Source organism: Macaca nemestrina, chromosome X (genome assembly GCF_043159975.1).
Source record: "Macaca nemestrina isolate mMacNem1 chromosome X, mMacNem.hap1, whole genome shotgun sequence".
Taxonomy (NCBI): Eukaryota; Metazoa; Chordata; class Mammalia; order Primates; family Cercopithecidae; genus Macaca; species Macaca nemestrina.
In genome coordinates this window covers 51,306,255-51,327,317 of record NC_092145.1, presented here as the reverse complement: position 1 = coordinate 51,327,317, position 21,063 = coordinate 51,306,255, and the positions used below count along the sequence as shown (strand labels likewise).

Here is a 21,063-nt window from a genome sequence, read left to right as displayed (position 1 = left end):
TCTTTCCCTTCCTGATCCTTCCGCAATAGCAATAAAAATTTAAATCACTGCAAGTGCGATTTATTCCAAGCTTATTACATGCCAGGCACCCAGTGCCAAACCTTTAAAACGCATTATTAGCTTTTCATAGCAACTCCCTCAAGATAAGTATTACTTTCTATTTCTAATTTGCTACTAATTTAATTACTATTAATTGACACATATTTCAGATGATGAAACAGGCCGGGAAGTTAGAAAACGTACTTAGGATCATGTAGTTATTTAGTGGTACTAGTCAAGGATAAGACACTGGACTGACTGACCCCAAAGTCTGTGTTCCTTACTTGAGTTAGCCCTCATGTGCACAGGACCCTATGAGGTTGGTGTTATTATTATATAGAGATGATACGTGAGGAAAACAAGGTCAACAGACATAATTAGCCAAACGTCACAGCAGCAAGTGGCTTGTGCGCCATACACAAGGATGCAGCCTTTAAAGAATACTTGTTTGACACAGGCTTTTTCCACCTTTCTTTCACATTCTCTCCTTGCTGCAGCTATCCCTCCTGCTGCCTGGCAACCATCCCTTCTCCCTTCAGAGTTGCATTATCACATTCAGTTCAGGTATCAAGTTTCCAGTCTATGCTTTTGGTGCAAATGGTTTTGAATTTGAAGTATGCAAGAGGAGACAGCTGCAACAGTGAGTGGAGGAGAGATAAATTGTTCAATTTGTGGTGCTGGGGAGAACTTCATTACCTGACTGGAAAAAAGGCCAGTTTCCTTTCTCCCATGACACTAAATATGAATCCCAGACACATTTGAGAAGTAAATGTAGATTTTATGCAATTATGTACTAATCATATATTTTTTCATATATTTTAATCATATATTTTGTTGTTATAAAATGAATAAAAAGAATCAAATGTTCAAAAGCAACCCCTTTGAAAGCTGCAACACAATACATGTTAAATCTCTGGGTTGGAGAGAACTTTCTATAGTTAAGACTAATGAAAGAAAGTATAAAGGAAAAGATCGATAATTCAGAAGACAGCATTAACAAAAATACCAACAGTAAGCTGAGAAACACTGGCAACAAATATGATGGACAGGGGGCAGGGTTGGCAACAAATAAGAGAAGCAATAATAACAACAAATCTGTATTGTGTTTAGACAGTTAACATTTATTAAGGTCTTACAAAGTGCCAGGCATATTCTACAAGCTCTACATGGCTTTATCCTTCATCCCATTCTTACAACAAGCCCTGAGATAAATCTTTTTTTAAAATTTCCACATTCTAAAACACTCTAAGGGGGGGGGGGCGGTTGGGGCGGAGGGAAGTGCATAAAATATAAATTTACAACTTAACAAATTATTATAGAGCAAATTACCATAAAGATCAAGAAACAGAACACACCAGAACTCCAGAAATTCCTGTAAGTCCTTGCCCAATCACAACCTCTTTCCTCTCTCCCAAACCAAACCAAACAAAACACTCTCATGACAGTTTTGGCTATTGCTTTCTTACTTTTCTTTATAGCTTTACCACTCAAATATAGATGCCCAAACACTATTGTTTCTTGAGCTTTATGTAAATAGAACCATAATGCATATACCCTTCTGTATCCAGCTCATTGCCCTTACAATTATCCTTCTGAGATTCAACCTGGTTGCATGTGGCATTGGTTCATCATTCTCAGTATTGTGTTTTCTATGACTTTACAAGAATTTATCCTTTTACTGTCGATGGACATTTGGGCTGTTTCCAGTTTGGGACAATTATGAAAACTGTTGCTAAGAACATGTTTTTAATGTTTCCTGGTACATATGTGCACACACAACGTATATATGTAGAAGAGGAATTGCTGGCTCATAGATTATGTATATTTTCAACTTCACTAGACACCACCAAACTGTATACCAAAGTTGTACCAATTCCCACTTCCACCATCAGTGTTTGAGAGTTCCTGTTGCTCCACATTCTCACAAACACTTGACACTGTCAACAAAGCTTCATAACTTTTGCTTCAGGTTTTGTATGTCTATTATTACATTTCGTTCAAGGTAATTGTGTATGCTACTATAAATGAAATATTGGTTTAAATTTCATTTTCTAAGTGCTTATTGATGGTGTATAGAAATATAACTGGTATTTTGATGTTGATATTGTATACTGACTTTGCTAGTCTCTCTTAATAATTTTAATCTGTAGCTTCCTTAGAATTTTTCTGCATACACAAGCACATCTTCTGTGAATGATGGCAGTTTTACTTCTTCTTTACCAATCCATATACATTTCTTTTTCTTACCTTACTGCATTGACTGGGACCTAGAGTACAAGAAGTAGTGAGAAGAGACATTCTTGTCTTATTCCTGAACTCAAGGGGACCACTTTGAACAATTCAACGTTAAGTGGATGCTTGCTGCAGGTTTTTAGTAAATACCACTTATCAGTTTAAAAATGTTTCTTTCCATTCCTAATTTACCATATGTTTTTAAAATAATCAATGGATGCTGAATTTTATGAAATGCTTTTTCTGTATCTATTAAGATTATCATATGCTTCTTTCTCATTTATTAGGTAAAATGCTAAATTACATTATTTGTGTTTCTAATAGTAAACCAACCAGGCATTCCTGGAATAAACAAGATTTTGTCCTGATTTATTACAATTGTTATATATTGCTGGATTCAATTTGCTAATATTTTGTTTAGGATTTTTAGATCTATGTCTGTAAGAGAGAGTCACCTATAATTTTCCTCTCTGTATAATGTCTTTGTGAGATTCTGGTATCAAAGTTTTGCTGGTCTCCTAAAACTAGTTGAGGAATACAATTCTCCTTTGGCTTTCTTCATTTAAAAACCAGGCAACTGAGGTCCAAGGTGTTTAGATTATTTTTCATAACTGCATTAAATCCAATTATTTACTTGTATCCATGATTTATTAAGCCAGCCTCTTTAGAGCTAGTCATTACCTTGTTTCCATTGTTTCACCGTTATAAACCCACTGAGAACAGCATCCTTACTCAAATACAGGTTTGTACATGTGAACAATTATTTCCTGAGGATACATTCCTAGAGGTGATGTTGCTGGAACAAGCACTATGTTTCACAGGAACCAGAGCAGAAAGAGAGGTGGCCTATGGCACATCCTACTTTAGTAGCTCTGGCTCACACTCAGGGCACTTCCTCATCTCTCAACTTGCTGGGAATACCCTTTAACTCTGAGCTACTAGAGACTTCAATACTTAAAAATATTTAAAGGTCAATTCAGCTCTAAGAAACTCTCCAAATTAAGTTTTCAAATGATTTGGCAGGAGGAGGGGGTTGTTTTTAACATTTTCAATGGAACTTTCCAAACCCACATGAAATTATAGAAAATGAATGATGAATCCCCATGTACCCATCACTCAGCTTCAAGAATTATCAATATGTTGCATAACTTGTCTCATCTATAGTCCCCCACATTTTGATGAAGTATTTTAAAGCAATTACTAGATATCACATCAAATGGTATGATTCATATGTGTGTGTGTGTGTGTGTGTGTGTGTGTGTATATATATATATATATATATAGACAGACAGAGAGAGAGAGAGAGAGAGAGATGGCAATCGTACTCTGTTTCCCAGGCTGGTCTCAAATTCCTGGCCTCAAGTGATCCTCCCGCCTTGGTCTCCCAAAGTGTTGGGATTACAGGTGTGAACCACCATCCCTGGCCTGATTCTTCTGTATTCTACCCATGGTTCTACCTCCCCTTTTTGTTCCAGAATTTTTATTGGGGTAAAAGTTACAAAAAATTCACCATTTTGACCATTTTAAAGTGTACAATTCAGTGGCATTTAGTACACATTCCAAATATTTTTTATTTGTACATTTCTTATATTCTGAGTCCATTTTTCCAGAATTTTATTAGCTTTTTGTACAAATTTAGATGTCTCCTGATTTCTTTTTTTTTTTTTTTTTTTTTTTTTGAGATGGTGTCTTGCTCTGTCACCCACGCTGGAATGCAGTGGTGGGATTTCTTCTCAGCAGATGCAGACACTTCTCTGAAGACCAACAGCAGAATTGAAGTCGCAGGATAGGTAAAAGCTTCTGTAAACATCCAGATCCACAGCCCCAACCACTTTCCCTTCACCCTGGCTGAATACCACATCTTGAGGCAATCAACTACTAAAAGGCTGCTCAAACTCCCTTTTTTCTGTAATGAGACTACTTCACCCCCCTTTTTATTTGGCTACTCTAAATTCTCCTTTTAAAGGAATACAACAGCCCTCAATGACTTCTTGAGGAAAAAGAAGATAATCACAAATTCAGTTTCAACAAGCAGGACATTTTGCTATACTGTACCAACTAAGCCATGTTCCTCAATCCAGCTTTTGGGAGTCTGAGAGGAAATACCTCTCAGAGCAGGGAGTCAAGGAGATATATTTGTATTCCAATCTGAAAACTGTACTTTGTATAAAGGTGGCTGGTCAGGTTGCTTGTGGAGGGGTTGGGTGGTTGGACAAGAAGAGGGATGTGATTTGGGCATTCCTGAACCTTTGGCTCCTTTTCCTCACAGGAGGAAAGGAACTTGGGCAAAGTAGTTAACTTCTCCGCTTCAGCTTCCTCATCAGTAAAACGGAGACAATAACAGGAAGTCCCTGACAGGGTTGTGGTGAGAATTAAATGAAGGAACACTTGAGAAGTCTTTAAAAGAGCGCCTGGTGCACTGTAAGTACTGTGCCACAGAATGCCATCATAATGACACCAATCGCCTCTCTCCAAACTCTCTGAGCACCCTTGTAGATGGATTACCTAAACCATCCCTCCCAGACCCTTCACATAGGATGTCATTAAAGGCAGTAAAGCTACTCTCTCTCGTGTGCAGGGGAAAAAAATATAATCCCTTTATAAGCTAACCAAATAAATTCTCTCAGAGCACGAACTGCCCTTGCATGAAGAACATACCTCTGGGGATGCTTGCTTAGTTGGGGAGGTGAGTGAGGCTCTCTGGACCTAGCTGAGATGGCCTGGATCTAAAGGAAGAGAGCAGCTCAAATTCTCCACAGAATAACTTAGAAACTTTGAAGGATGGGAGCTGGTAAGCCAAAGAGGTGAGGGAGCTCTAGGGTCAGGCAGGAAGCTCAATGGAAGAGAAATTTGAGATAAATTGTTCTAATATTCTTCTGTGTAGTTTGCTGATTTGTTGATTTTTTTTTTTTTTACTTTTTTTTCCTTTTTTTAAATTATACTTTAAGTTCTGGGATACATGTGCAGAACGTGCAGGTTACATAGGTATACACATGCCATGGTGGTTTGCTGCATCCATCAACCTGTCATCTGCATTAGGTATTTCTGCTAATGCTATCCCTCCCCTAGCCCCCCACCCCACAACACGCCCCACTGTGTGATGTTCCCCTCCCTGTGTCCATGTGTTCTCATTGTTCAACTCCCACTTATAGGTGAGAATATGCAGTGTTTGGTTATTCTGTTCCTGTGTTAGTTTGCTGATAACAATGGTTTCCAGCTTCATCCATGTCCCTGCAAAGGACATGAACTCATCTTTTTTTATATCTGTATAGTATTCCATGGTGTATATGTGCCACATTTTCCTTATCCAGTCTATCATTGATGGGCATTTGGGTTGGTTCCAAGACTTTGCTATTATGAATAGTGCTGCAATAAACATATATGTGCATGTGTCTTTATAGTAGAATGATTTATAATCCTTTGGGTACATACACAGTAATGGGATTGCTAGGTAAATGGTATTTCTGGTTCTAGATCCTTGAGGAATCGCCACACTGTCTTCCACAATGGTTGCACTAATTTACACTCCCACCAACAGTGTAAAAGTGTTCCTATTTCTCCACAGCCTCGCCGGCATATGTTGTTTCCTGACTTTTTAATGATCGCCATTCTACCTGGCATGAGATGGTATTTCATTGTAGTTTTGATTTGTATTTCTCTAATGACCAGTGATGATGAGCGTTTTTTCATGTTTGTTGGCCGCATAAATGTCTTCTTTTGAGAAGTGTCTGTTCATATCCTTTGCCTACTTTTTGATGGGGTTGTTTTTCTCTTGTAAATTGGTTAATGTTTTACTGGTTAGCCTTTCAAAACAATTTCTGGCCAGGCACAGTGGCTCATGCCTGTAATCCCAACACTTTGGGAGGCTCCGGAGGATTGCTGAAGCCAAGAGTTCGAGACCAACCTGGGCAACCGAGCAAGACCCCCATCTCTACAAAAAATAAAAATGAAAAAATTAGCCAGGCATAGTGGCACATGCCTGTAGTCCTAGCTGCTTGGGGAACTGAGGCAGGAGGATCATTTGAGCCCAGGAAGTTGAGGCTGCAGTGAGCTATGATCATGCCACTACACTCCAGCCTGGATGACAAAGCAAGACCCTGTCTCAAAATAAAAATAAATTCAATTAAAAAATTTATTGTAACATTGTTTAGTGTAGTACATGCTCAACTAAAAAGAAATAACTTTTTTTTCTTTCTTTGCTTTTTTTTCTTTTTTTGAGACAAAGTCTCATTGTCGCCCAGGCTGGAGTGCAGTGGCATGATCTTGGCTCACTGCAACCTCCTCCTCCTGGTTTCAAGAGATTCTATTGCCTCAGTCTCCCTAGTAGCTGGGATTACAGGCACACACCACCATGCCCAGCTAATGTTTATATTTTTAGTAGAGAAGGGGTTTTGCCATGTTGGCCAGGCTGGTCTCAAAACTCCTGACCTCAAGTGATCTGCCCACCTCGGCCTCCCAAAGTGCTGGAATTACAGGTGTGAGTCACCACACCCAGCCCAAAAAACACCTTTCACAGAAAGGGGAAAAAGTAGAAGTGAAAGTTCCCCAGCTCCCCACAGTCTGGTCTGGGGTGTGTTCTTCCAGATGATGCTTTTACACAAACACAAACATATCTATTCTTGTTCTTTTTCTATAAAAGTTGGGTCATAGCAGGTACATGGTTCTGAGACTCTATTTCGTATTGCCTGCTGTGCTAAAATAAACCCTCTCCACTGTCCCAAACCTTCAGCAACATCCTGCTACTTGCTTTGTGCTGTTTATGCTCTTTGGACCAGCTGCTTGAGAGTTTTCTCTCAGTGAAAGGAAGAAATTATAGTTTCACCTCACTACAATCATATGGTAATAACAGCTACTGCTTATGGTACCCCTAGTGTGTCTGGCAGTCTCTTTGGTGCTTTACTTGAATTCTCATACCCATTCCTCACAACAACCCCTTCGAAGTCGGTCCCACTATTATCCTATGTGGGTTCACAGATGAAAACTCAAGACTCAAAAGGTAATGAGTGGGAAATTAAGGAGAAAAGCACATATGCTGGAGGCAGGACTTGGGCATTCAGCATCTCCTTAAATCTTTATAATGACCTTATGAGGGAGCTTTCACCCCGAATGAGGACACTGAGGCTGCAGAGTTCACAGAGCAAGCAGCATTCCTGTTCTCTGCCAGGATGAAGCCACTGAGAGTTCATAAGTACATCCATCCCTTTCCGTAAAACTTGATGAAAGAAAGCTAGCAAAGATCTGAAAACATGGAGGTACACACAGTGCTCAGTGATTGCAAAACTCAATATAATAAAGATGTCAATCTTCCCCAAAGTTATCTATAGATTTAACCTGATTACTATCAAAATCCCAAAGGGATTTTTCACAGATATACACAAGTTGGCCCAGCATGGTGGCTCATGCCTGTAATCCCAGCACTTTGGGAGGTTGAGGCGAGAGGATCACTTGGGGCCAGGAGTTTGAGACCAACCTAGGCAACATTACGAGACCCAGCCTCTACAAAAAAAAAAAAATTAAAAATTAGCCAGGTGTGGTGGCACATGCCTGCAGTCTTAGCTACTTGGGAGGCTGAGGTGGGAGGATCATTTTAGCCCAAGAGTTTGAGGCTGCAGTGAGCTACAATCACGTCACTGCACTCCAGTCTGGGCAAAAGCACTTGTTAGGGGGAGATAGAAGAGGAAAAGAAACTCTCAAAACTCAACAGTAAAAAAGACATAAAGATGTATATGTGCCACATTTTCTTAATCCAATCTGTCACTGATGGACATTTGGGTTGATTCCAAGTCTTTGCTATTGTGAATAGTGCTGCAATAAACATACGTGTGCATGGAAGGGGAACATTACACACAGGGGCCTATCATGGGGAGGGGGGAGGGGGGAGGGATTGCATTGGGAGTTATACCTGATGTAAATGAGGAGTTGATGGGTGCAGCACACCAACATGGCACAAGTATACATATGTAACAAACCTGCACGTTATGCACATGTACCCTACAACTTAAAGTATAATAATAATAAATAAATTAAAAAAAAAAAAAAAGACATAAAGATTTCATTAAAAGGCTTGGCACAGTGGCTCACACCTGTATTCCCAGCACTTTGGGATGCTGAGTTGAGAGGATCACTTGAGGCCAGGGGTTTGAGACAAGCCTGGGCAACATAGTGACACCCTATCTCTAAAAAAAATTAAAACATTAGTCAGGTATGATGGTACACATCTGTGGTCCTGGGTACTCAGGAGGCTGAGGCAGGAGGATCACTTGAGTCCATGTCAAAGTTTCAGTGAGACATGATTGCGCCACTGTACTCAATCCGGGTGACAGAGTGAGACCCTGTCTCCAAAAAAAAAGTAAAAAATAGATTCCATTAGAAAATGAGCAATATATGAACAGAATTTCACCAAAAAGAATATGCAGATGGCAAAAAACATGTTCAACATCATTAGTCACTAAGAAATGCAAATTAAAACCACAATAAGCTAAGGTATCATTGTACACCTATACGAATGGCTAAAATAAAAAACAGTAATACCAAATGTTCACAAGGATGCGGAAAAAATGAATCTCTCATACAATGATGTTAGGAATATAAAATGGTAAGGCTCTGGAAATCATTCTGGCAATTTCCTATGAGACTAAACGTGTACTTATCATATGACCCTGCAAGTGCACTCTTGGGCATTTATCCCAGAGAAATGAAAACTTATAGTCACACAAAAACCTGCATGCTGATGTTCACAGCAGCTTTATCTGTAATTGCAAAACCAGGAAACAACCCAAATGTCCATCAAGTAGTAATCGGATAAAGAAATTCTGGTCTGTCCACCCAAGGGAATACTATTGAGCTGGAACAAACTACTGATACACACAACAACCCAGATGCAACTTAAAAGGATTACATTTGGTGAAGAACGTCAATCCCAAAAGACTACATAGTATAGGACTCTATTTATGTAACATTCTTGAAATTAGAAAATTTTAGAGATACAGAACAGATTAATCATTTCCAGGGAGCAAGGATGGGGCAGAATGGGTATGATTATGAAAGGGAAGCACAAGGGAGGTCATTGAACAGTTTTATATCATGACTGTGGTGGTTGTTAAACCTATACATGGGATAAGACCACATAGAAAAACACATGCACATACAAATGCATGTAAAATGGTGAAAATTAGGTCTATATTCTAGTTAACAATCTTATAATAATTTCCTGAATTTGATATTGTACTATAATAACATAAGGTGCCACCATTAGAGGAAGCATGGTTTCAGGTACATGGGACTCTATGTACTTTTGCAATTTCCTTGTGACTCTATAATTATTTTAAAATAATTTTTTAAAATAACTAGTGTGGGGCCGGGTGCGGTGGCTCATGCCTATAATCCCAGCACTTTAGGAGGCCAAAGTGGGCAGATCATTTCAGGTCAGGAGTTTGAGACCAGCCTGGCCAATATGATGAAACTGAGTGTCTAATAAAAATACAAAAATTAGTTGGGCATGGTGGCACATGCCTGTAATCGCAGCTACTCGGGAGGCTGAAGCATAAGAATGGCTTGAACTGGTGAGGTGGAGGTTGCAGTGAGCCGAGATCATGCCACTGCACTCCAGGCTTGGTGACAGAGCTAGACTCTGTCTCAAAAAAAAAAAAAAAAAAAACAAAAAAACTAGTGTGGGATTCCAGGGTGGCAGAAAGCAGCCTTAGCGAATTTCTTTGCTAGACTTGTTTTTCCTGTGTTAGCTGTCTTCTATGCACAGCTGGGGTAGTTTAAAAATTCCTCCTCCTTTCGACAAGTTTTACAAACAGTGCTAAAAAGAAGTGTATCAGTGCTTCTTTGTAAAAAGCATTATTATGTTTTAAGTGAGTTATTTTAATATTTACAAATAAAAATTATATACACATGGTGAAAATATTAGTACTTTTAGACCCTAAAGAGCTTTTGCTAATGTAGGTTACAGAGCTATCAATATTTATTATATTAGAAATCAAAAGTGCAAATTTTTAAAATATGTATTAATGCATTTAAAATAATAAATCCACTGACTATTGTACATAAAATGTTATTAAAATAATTGCATTTTCATAAACAAAGATTTTAGGAATGTTTTACATTTCTGAAAATCTCTTAAATGTCTGCCTCAGTACAAGACAGCTAGATTCTCGTATTTGCTTCTGCATTTAATGTTGTAACATGCTGTTTTGGATAAATCAAATGAAGACAAATCCAACCTCATGGAGATATGTAGTTGGAAAAAGGATTTCCCAGTCACTTGAAAGGGTCTCAGTCTCAGGTGTCTCCAGGACTCCTCACACCACACTTTAAGAACCAATATGTTAGAGAGACATATTGAAACATTTTCAGATAAAAAAAGTCAGCAATTTGCATTAAAGTACTCCAAAACACACACACACATACACAGACACACACACACACACACCCATGTACATATAGTTGATTCATTATTTGTGGCAGTTATATTCTATAAAGTCACCTTAACCAATGAATTACCAAATACCAAGCCACTGCTCCTACTAGAAATACAGGTTTAGGTTCCTGGGAGCCTCTCATTGCATTCCTTAAAATGATCAATACACACAACCTTGTTTTATGTATGCTTCTGTCTAAAGACACCCTCTTTAATATATATTTCTTAAAATAATACATTATATGCAGTATTTTATAGTAAACCACTAGCCAAGAAGGGTTTAACATTTTCCTGATCCTGGGTTAACATAACCATAAATTTCTTTGGTTTTCAAAAGCCTCACAACCATGCTGTCCACTATGCTTTTTCTAATCAGCAGTTATCTCATGAATCTACAAACTTTGCTGCTTTTCCATTTATTCCATAGCTTCATCACACACTAAAGATGTTACTTTAGCACCATACAGAGTGTCTTCACACATAGATTGGCAAATTTCCTATTCCTTTTTCTGGATGTACTGTGTTGCTGATTTATTAACATTGAACTCACAGCAGACAGCGTTATAAATCATGCCTAATGGAAGCCTATCTAACACATGTATTTTCCCCTATAGGGAACATCACTGCCTTCTGGCTCTTAGAAACACTAGACGGTACTTCAGCACTATGATTGGGGGCCATTTTAAACAGTGAAATCACCAACAAAAGCCATTAAAATATCACTAAATCAACTATGAAAAGAACACTTACTTACAGTATGAGAGCAGAAACAAGAACATCACCTTTTCTAACCTCAGCTGGGAATACTGAGTGCCTGACAACTAAATTGTTTTGCCACTCTGTGCAGGTCTATGAATGACTATTGAAAGCACTGCAAGTATCGATTTGGGGTTACAGATAAGTTTGAAGTAAGTGAACTTGCAAATATGCAATCTGTGAATAATAAGAATCAACTTTTTATATATGTATATATATATAACTACATTTATATATATAAGAATCAACTATATATATAACTATATATATGTAGTTTTATTTATATATATAAAACTACAGACACATATATATATCCACACAAATATGTGTGTGTGTGCCATTCAAATGATGAGCAGAAATTGTAATTGTTGAAGCTGGATGATAGGTATATGGGGATTCATTTCACTAGTCTAATTTTGTGTATGTTTGCAATTTTCCATAAGATAAAGTTTTGTAAAGTGGTTTATTTTGGACTGCATTGCATTTCCACTTTCTTTAATTCCTTACCAGCATGCAGAAGTCTGCAGCTGTCAAAGGTGAAGTTCAAGTGACATTTTGGGACAAACTGCCATCCACCACCAACCCAACCTACCACACATCCTCCTGGGGGGTACTAATCCAGTACGCACTCCCTGCTATAACAGGGACAGTGACAGGCAGAATTGTAACATCAATAGCTCTTTCTCTTGGAGAGAACCTCTGGGTCAGAGGCAATGGAACCCTGTATTATTTTGAGAGCCCACTGAGCCCAGACCAGCTGACTCTGTGGAAGTGTGGTTTTAACGTGCATGTATGGCTTTAGCAGAAGGTAACTTGGATTCTGGTCCAAGGGTGTGGATTCCAATCACTTAACTCCAGCCTGGGTTGAGTCAGCAGTCTAGAGAAAGGGCCTCAGTCAAACAATCCTTAGGAGATCCAGTACTGTCCAACTAACCTTCATATATTCTCTCCACTCTAGTACATGGATATGCTTGACATTTTTAAAGAACAGGAAGCAGGCAGACACTTCCTATTTTACAAGGTGAAGCATCCCACTATCCTTGTATGCAAGATCAGTCCCTCCAGCAGAGTTTTGCATCTCATCCTTTCCCTTACCTTCTCATAAACCTCATGCATCAGCCATCTCCTCTCTCTTCCCCATCTTCAACATTCTCTTTCTCCTAACTCTTCCCCATCAGCATATGCACACTCCCAAGTCTCTGTCATCTTCATAAAAATTCTCCCTCGATCTTATGTGACCCTCCCACTACATCAGATCTTTCCAAGTTTAACGGAAATATAATGTGCATGTATGGTTTCCACTACTTCAATGCCCAATGTTCCAGTTATATTCTGCTGTATAATAAACCACCCCAAAACTTGGGGCTTAAAACAATAATCATTTAATTATACTCACGACTGTGTGGGTGAGGAATGTGGGCAAAGCTCACTAGATAATTCTGCTGTCCCATGTGCCATCTACTGAGGTCACTCAGTGGTATCCAGCTGGCTCGCTAGGTTGTTTTGGAGGGATCAAGATTACTTCCTTCATACGTGTGGCGCATTGGTGGGGATAACTGGAAAGCTGGGCTCAGCTGGGCTGTGCACTCTCTCTCCATGTTGTCTCTGGACCTCTCCATTTGGTTTCTCCAGCAGGGCAGTCAGACTTCTTACATGGTTCCTGAGGGATCCAAAAGACCAAGGCAAAAGTTACAGGATTCTTAAAACCTATCCTTGGCAGTCAAGCAGCATTAATTCCCTGCATTCTTTCAGTTAAACTTTTGTACAGGGCCCACCAGATTCAACAGTAGAGGGACTACACAGAGGTACAGTTACTTGGAGGCTTGGTTGATAGGAGTCACATGTTACAGACTACCGCCCCCATGTACTCCTCAAACCGCTGCATTCCCCATCACTCCACTGAAATTGTAATCTTTGAGGTAAAGACAGATGTCTTAGTTGTTAAATCCAATAGATGCCTGTCAGTACTTGTTTTGCTTGTTTTTTTGTTTATTTGTTTTTTTTTTTTAGTTTTTTGTTTTTTGTTTTTGGAATTGGACCCTATTGACCACTAAATTCCTTCTTGAAATTCTCCTCCCCTAGCTTCTGTATATCACCTTTCCTTGTCTTTTCCTCAGTCTCCTAAAGTGACTTATTTCTTAGGCTCTCCCCTTATCTACTGGGCTTTGCTATCAGTTCTCTTCTCACTCTGCATATGCTACCTAGTTATATCAACTACACCTATAGCCTCATCTATCACTTAACTACTGGTGGTTCCTCAATATATAGCTCCATCCCAGACTTCTCTCCAGTGATCCAGAATCTCATGTACTCACCTAGATGTCCAGCGGGTACTTCAAACAGCCAAAGCTTAATTCATCTTCCTTACACATGCTCTCTTCCTTGTCTTTTCTCTCCTGTATTTACCACCCGCCTAGATGCCCAAGGCTGAAACTTGGAAGTCATCCTTAACTCTACCATCTCTCCTATTATACTGAATACAGTTTGTCACTGATCCCCAACCATTCAGCTTGCTAAAAAGCTTGTCAATTTATCTATTCCTCTCCATCCTAAATACTAGGTCTCTGGCAGAGGACTAGATAGGGTCTCAGTTCATCATTCTGATCTGTAAACCATATAGAAATTAACATTTACTATAATAAACTCAAACACCTTTTTTTTATAAAGCAGAGGTGATCTAGAGATATCAGGACTAGAGATATTTAATGAGTTAAACTCCACATGGGGAGAAGCACTCAAGTTGGTAGCAATGGGATGTTGCCTTTCGGTAACCTCTAGGGTGAGGTTACTTCAGTTCCTGGGAAGCCCCAAGTGGGGGCTTATTGGCTAATCAAGCTCCTTATACCCCTGAGCATGCCATCCTGAAACATCATCGCATTTAGTGTGATTATAAAAACTGCCTTAATTAAGCCTCATCATCTGGATCTCACATCCAGATTGTGTGTACAATTTCTTAATACATTGCCAGCACATCGTGGCTACACACACCACAGGTTATATCACAGTGACCAGACAGATTCTGGCTTCTAGTAAATGACCAAATAGCTCCTATCAAACCCATCCTCCTTCAGATGTAACAACTATACACTCTGGACAATTTGTTTTTTAATTACCTGCAAGTACTGACAAGCAACCCAAGGCAGGCAGAAACTGGAGGACGATCTACATTTAAAAGAAGAGATCAAAACTAGATGAGATTCCCATTTTTAAGACTTTGAACCACAGGGTGGGCCCCAATCAGTTCCCTGATGGGTGAACCTTACTGACTTGAAGACAAGAGGACAGAGTTCAGAGTTTCCACAGCAGCTGAAAATTGTGGGGATAAAATCTTGGAATGGAGACAGCCAGATAGGCAGAGTCCTGAATTCTGTGTATAAACTCTACCCAAATCTCTGGCCGACCTCTGAATTATGCACTCATGGGACAGTCTCCAAACAGTCTGTATAAGACTAAAAGAACTGACTAGAGACTTCAGTTGCTGCCTGCCACAAGGGAGACAGAGCATGGAATTCGAGTTTAGTCACGTTAAATGCTGCTAAAACAAAAATGTCAATATTTTTCAGAGGGATATAATGGAATCCAGTTTCTCTAGAACATGTCCTCTGCAATATCCAGGAGACAAGTCAAAATGACTGAACATTGTTTGAGGAAAGTCAAAATGATTGAACATGTTTCCTATGGGAAACAGGAAAATGTAACCTATACCAAAGAAAAAAGGCAATCAATGAAGACTGACCCTGAGATGACTGACATGTTAGAATTAGCAGACAGGAATTTTTAACCAGCTATTATAATGATTCCCAAGGACACAGAGGAAAATATGCTCGTAATGAATAGTGACCAGCTGTACTGCAACCATGTAAAGATGAGCAGCCTATAGAGGTGGGTGGCTGGTTCACAGTCTAGAAGATAGAAGAGACTGGGAGTGGCAAGCCTGGCCAGGACCTACAGTACCCACCAACACTATCTTAGTTCAGATTCTTACTGTTTTTCACGTAGACCATTAAAACAGTCTCAAAAATTGCCTCCCTGCTTCTGGTTACTATTTACTATGACCCCCCCAACACACACAGAGACCCTAAACACATCTACAGTGATTCCAGAATTACCTATTTGAACACAGGTTTAATTAGGACTTTACTGATTCCAAGTAACAGAAACACCATTTGGGCCAAAGAGTTAATTTACTGGAAGTTTCACATAATCATAAGTAGATGAGCGTCAAGGACAAGTACAATCAGAGACTCAAACATGAACAGGAATCTTTCAATTGCTCATCCTGTAAGTTCACTTCATTCTCTGAAACAAGTTTCCTCCCCGTGGCTGTAAAATGGGCCACCAGCAGTTTCTGGCCACATAATCTCCTAGCTGTGCCACAAAACCAAGAGGCAATATTTTCCCTCAATTAAATTTTTAAAATTCGAAGAAAAACATTCTGATTGTCCTGACCTAGACCACATGCCACACCTCAACCAATCGAATCAACTGTGGCCATGGAGACAGGTACTGTGATTGGAAGCTCTCACGAGCACTGAATGGCTGGACAGGAGAGGAGCAGCGCACCAGAGTCACAGAGGGGTTCATTTCCAGGGCAAAGGAAGGACTCTGGGAAAAGAAACTGTCAAATGATAAAGGTCTAACAGGTTTCCTGTGGTCACCACTTCAATTTGTGGCAATATCGTCCTCCATGCAAATGTCAGTGTCCTGGGATTTCTCTTACAGCAGAGACTTCTGTTGTTCCCCAATATCTGTTCTCCCCTTCCCCCTACCCAGTATTTTACTGCGTGAAACATAAATGCAATGACCAGAGGACAAGTGTCACATGGTGGAGACGATGGGACAGAAAGTCCATACGTTATTTTGGATGGCTAATAACTCACAGCTGAACCTGATGCTAACTGACAACCCCCTCACTCCCCACATCTAATCAAGGCAAAATAACACTGAAGTTAAGAGTGTGGGTTACAGCCAAACCACCTGAGTTTGAATCTAGGCTCTGCCACTTACTAGTTCTGTTCAGCACATTACTTTATCTCTCTGTTCCTGTTTCCTTAGGTATAAAATGATGTTAATGTACCTCATAGGTTGGTTGTGAGAATTAAGATCATTCACGTAAGCACTTAGAACAGTGCTCAATGAGTATTAACTACCATTTTCAAGGCGTCTCAATTTTACCTACTAAAGATCTTGGAAGACAGTGTCTTCTTTCACAGCCCAAACGTCACTTTACATCACTTCAATGAGCCATTGCCTCCTCCACAGCGTCCTCCACATTGCCTCAGCCTGAACTTTCTGAAACACCTTGATCTGACCATGTTACTCCTATTGGAAACCCCTCAATGATTCTTCCTATCCTACAAAATAAAGCCTTAACTTCTTAGCCTGGTGACCAAGGTTCCTTGCATAAGGGCCCGAATGGCCTTTCTGGGCTCATCTCCTGCCACTCCTCCACGATGCCCCAAAGCCCAGTCACACTGAACTATTCTCTACCATCAACTTCCTACCTGCCTCTAAAGTACTAACAACTCCCGTGTTCCCTCCCTCCTTAACTCTTTCCTCTGTTGGCTGCTGTGGCACCACACCCTCCTGGTTTTCTTCCAATCGCCCTGGCTATTCTTTTTCCATCTTTCTCACAGGTTTCTCATTCTTCAGCCCATCTGTGTCAAGGTTCCCAGGTTCCATCCTTAGCCCACTTCCTGTTTCACTGCATGTCCTGCCCCGGAGTGATGGCATCCCCTGGCAAGTTTCTAAGGTCCACCGACAGCCTCATGATCCCCGGATTTTCACTCCTAACCTTTCCTGAGTTTTTGTTTCAAATATCCTGATATATCACACCCCCTGAATAGACACCTCAACTTCAGCATGTCCAAAACCAAACTCACGTTCCCCACCCCAAACCCACTTCCCCTCTTTACTCTGAACCTGCTGCTGGCACCACCATCACCCAAGCCTGGAATTCTTCGATCTGCACATCTAAGAAATGACCAAATCCTAATTCATGTCCTCAATAACTCTCCAACCTGCCTTCTCGCTATACTCACTGCCACTGCTCTTGTTCTGGCCCAAATCCCCTCTAGCACAGACTCTGCCATAGTCACCTCCCTGCCTGCCTCCACTCACTCCTCCAATCCAATGGGCAACCTGTTACCCACCTCCAGCGAAAATCTCATCATGTCACTGCTCTGCTTGAAACTCTTCACTAGTTCCCACTGCTCCGTCAGACACAATTATTCTGTGCCTCATACTAGTTAAATATCTACTATTTACTGGAGCCTATGCTAAGTATGAGGAATGCTTGAAATGGCTGCTGCCTTTTAAGGAATTTATCATCTATCTGAGAAGACAGACATATAAATAACCACTAATAACATGATGTAATAAGTCCTGTGATAGACACACCAACAGAGTACTACAGGAGCACAAGACTTAGGGGTAGGAACCACATCTTCCTAATCTTTGTATCTCCAATATCTGATACCAAGTTTGATTAACTAGAGAATTTTATCTGAATACTGAAAGGATGTCCATCTCTGAGCCTCAGCTTCCCACTATATAAAATGGCTCACAACTCACATATCAAAGTCTATAATTATGTATGTTACATATAACATACATACTATATACGTATATAATATGCATACATACGTATATAATATGCATAATATGCATGCATATTATATATGTATATATGTCTGATATAGTGCCAGAAGTCTCAAAATATGTCAGTTTTGCTTCTCCCCTCACCCCTTTAACTCCATCCATGGGAGGCATAGCAGAGGAAACAGCAGGTCAGTGATGTAAGAATTAGAAGCCCAACAACTGGAACAGCATCATTTCTGTCCTCTGGTAATGACAGAGTGGCTGCAGCACCAGGCAGCTCCAAAACAGCCTTGGGCAGGAACAGCAGTGCTCCAATACAATCAGAACAAAGGGAAAGAAATCACGACTTGAACTTTCGTGGACAGGAGAAAAAATCTGACGTGGACATAAACGTGGACTTCTAGATGGATAAGGGCTGCTCTTTTCCTCCGCTACTTGAATCCTTCTGCAATATCGCCACCTGGTGGCTATCTAGCATCCCTTTACTTAATTCCCCAGTGCAGTTTGCTCTGAAAGCCCACTGCACTGTGAAAGTTCTGGAAGGGAACAGCCTAGCTCAGTGAACTGTTCTCGGAAATGCTCAGAGTTAATCATATTCTTCTCCATGTCCTGCAAAGTATCTTGTACTCAAGCTCTGTTATAGCACCTCTCATTGTATTACAATTGTTTACCTGCACACATTCATTCATGCACCCAACAAATTTATAAGTGTCGTGCCTAGGACAGGCAGAGACACAATGATAAACAAAACCAGTTGACCGCATAAACAAAGAATTAAACATGTACACAGAGAATTAAAATAGCCATATTTCCAACCACTATAGAATAATTATTATAATATCTAACATTTGTTGAGCACTGAATACTGTATCTGTATTATCCCATTTAATGCTCACAACTCAGTGAGGTAAATAATATGATTATCCTCATGTTACAGATGAAGCAAAAGAGCAACAGAAAGGTTGGGTAAATTGTCCATAGTCACACAGCCAGGAAATGCTAGAGCTTGGATTCAAGCCTGCCCTGGGTCCAGAACCCATGCAATAGCTTAAAAAAAAAAAACCAACTACTGTCCCCATAACCCCGCCTCAATGCATGTTTGATGATTCAATAAATAAAAACCTTGTACCTCCAAAACTCAAGGAGATAAAAGTTCAGGTAGTAGAATCTCGTAGTAGGAGGTTAAGCTGATCAGGAACTTGACTCCATCCCTCTGAATCTCACCTAGCCCCTGGAAATATGCTCTGCTTGATCCCTGCCTCTACTGTAGCCCTGCACCCGCCAAGCCCCAAAGTGAGTGCTCCTCCTTTCATGTGTGAACAAATATAAACCTGAAAAAGCCAGTCCTTCAAGCTGGATCTTGAGCAGCTCACTGGGCCTAAATGTAAAATAAAGCCAACAAGCCGTTTTACTGACTAGGGGTCACACACATACTCTGAGGTCCCTGAAAACCAGCACTCTTGTATTTCAGACTTTCAGCGCTTCCCTGAACCAACCAATCATTGGCTCATCTGACTCAGCCAATCAGAGCTCAGCTGTGTTGACCAATCAGGGCTCAGCTATATGGACCAACCAGAACTCAGCTGCATTGACCAATCAGAACTAACCATGCTTCAATCCTTCATTATAAATGTACTATTGTTTTACACTGGAGGCTGAGACTCCTGAGTTTGCAAACAGTTCACTGGAACAGAGTCTCTTTCCTCCAGTCTCCTTTTCAGACCTTTTGTTCACAAATGTTCTCTCAAATATAGCCCCCAAAAAAAAACAAAACAAAAAAAACAAAACAAAAAAAAAACCACTCCATATGATCCTTCCTAACATGATAGAGACTGTTGGCATTTTCAAGATGCTACCAAATTCTAAAAGTGAACAGAACAGAAATAAATTTCAGAAAGCATTCAAAAACAGTTTCTATTTTGACCACACTCACACGGTTTTTTGGCTTTGTGCATTTGATATTTGGATTTATGGCTAGACTCAGAGATTTAAAATGTGGCTGCCCACCAGCCAGCATAGTGGCTCACGCCTGTAATCCCAGCACTTTGGGAGGCTGAGGCAGGAAGATCGCTTGAGGCCAGGAGTTTGAGACCAGCCTGAGTAACATAGGGAGACAGCATCTCTAGAAAAAAATACAAAATTTAGCCGGGCATGGTGGCGTGCCCGTACTTTCAGTTACTGGGGAGGCTGAAGTGTGAGGATCACTTAAGCCCATGAGGCAGAGGTTGTGAAAAAGGAAAAGTTCTCTTGTCCCCCTTGCAGGGTGTGCAATGTGGGGTATATAGCTCACTTATTCAGTGCCCCGCTGCTCAAACCTCTATGGGAGCATACGGATGGGCAGGGAGCCCCATAGCAGTGTCTAGGGGTGAATGTTTACAGCTGAAGCCCCAATGGGCGTGTGTTACAGGGTGTTCTTTTAGTTTAGCTGCCCGTAGGCAGCTTGCATTAGCTCAATTAGACCCCTACCTTATCGCAAGGACAGAGAGCTTTCTGTATCCTGGAGTTCTTGCCTTGGTGTACTGGAGGAATCAGATCACACGTAGGCTTGGAGAATGAGTTCAAGATTTTATTAAGTGGAAGTAGCTCTCAGTAGATGGGGGAACCAGAAGGGAGATGGCTTTCCTCTGGAGTCAGGCTGCTCACGACCCAGGCTTTTTTCTGACTGCCCTAGCCAAACTCCATGTCGTTCTGCTGGTCGATGGCCTCCCAGTGTGCTGGTACCTATCAGTGCATTCCTCTCCACATCCAGCCACCTGTGTGTTCCTCCACTGATGTGCTCCTCTCAAAGCTCAGCCACATGTGTGTCTGCCTGCTGGTGTCTTGGGGTTTTCATAGGCACAGGATGGTGGTATGGCAGGCCAGGGTGCTCTTGGGAAATGCAACATTTGGGCAGGAAAACAAAAATACCTGTCCTCATCTAGGTCCATGGGCACAGGCCCGGGGTAGAGCCCTAGCCAGGGACCACCCTCTTGCCTCCTTCCATATCATTGAAAGGGATCATGCTCTTCCCT

General features: G+C 40.6%; 1 protein-coding gene across 3 annotated transcripts in view; it reads right to left on the bottom strand.

Annotated features, from left to right (window-relative positions):
- Window positions 1-21,063, bottom strand: part of LOC105499696 (solute carrier family 25 member 53) — a 56,187-nt gene that overhangs the window by 17,650 nt on the left and 17,474 nt on the right. Inside the window, exons 1-2 of one of the 3 annotated variants that reach the window (XM_011772460.3) lie at window positions 13,768-14,533; window positions 12,849-13,112 (exon numbers count right to left, since the gene is read on the bottom strand). In XM_011772460.3, the coding sequence (XP_011770762.1) occupies window positions 12,849-12,910 (62 nt within the window). In that variant the 5' untranslated portion in view covers window positions 12,911-13,112; window positions 13,768-14,533. Of the gene's footprint in view, window positions 1-1,139; window positions 10,588-12,848; window positions 13,113-13,767; window positions 14,534-21,063 lie in introns of those variants that run through there. The other 2 variants (XR_011618091.1, XM_011772459.3) reach the window with 2 other exon arrangements.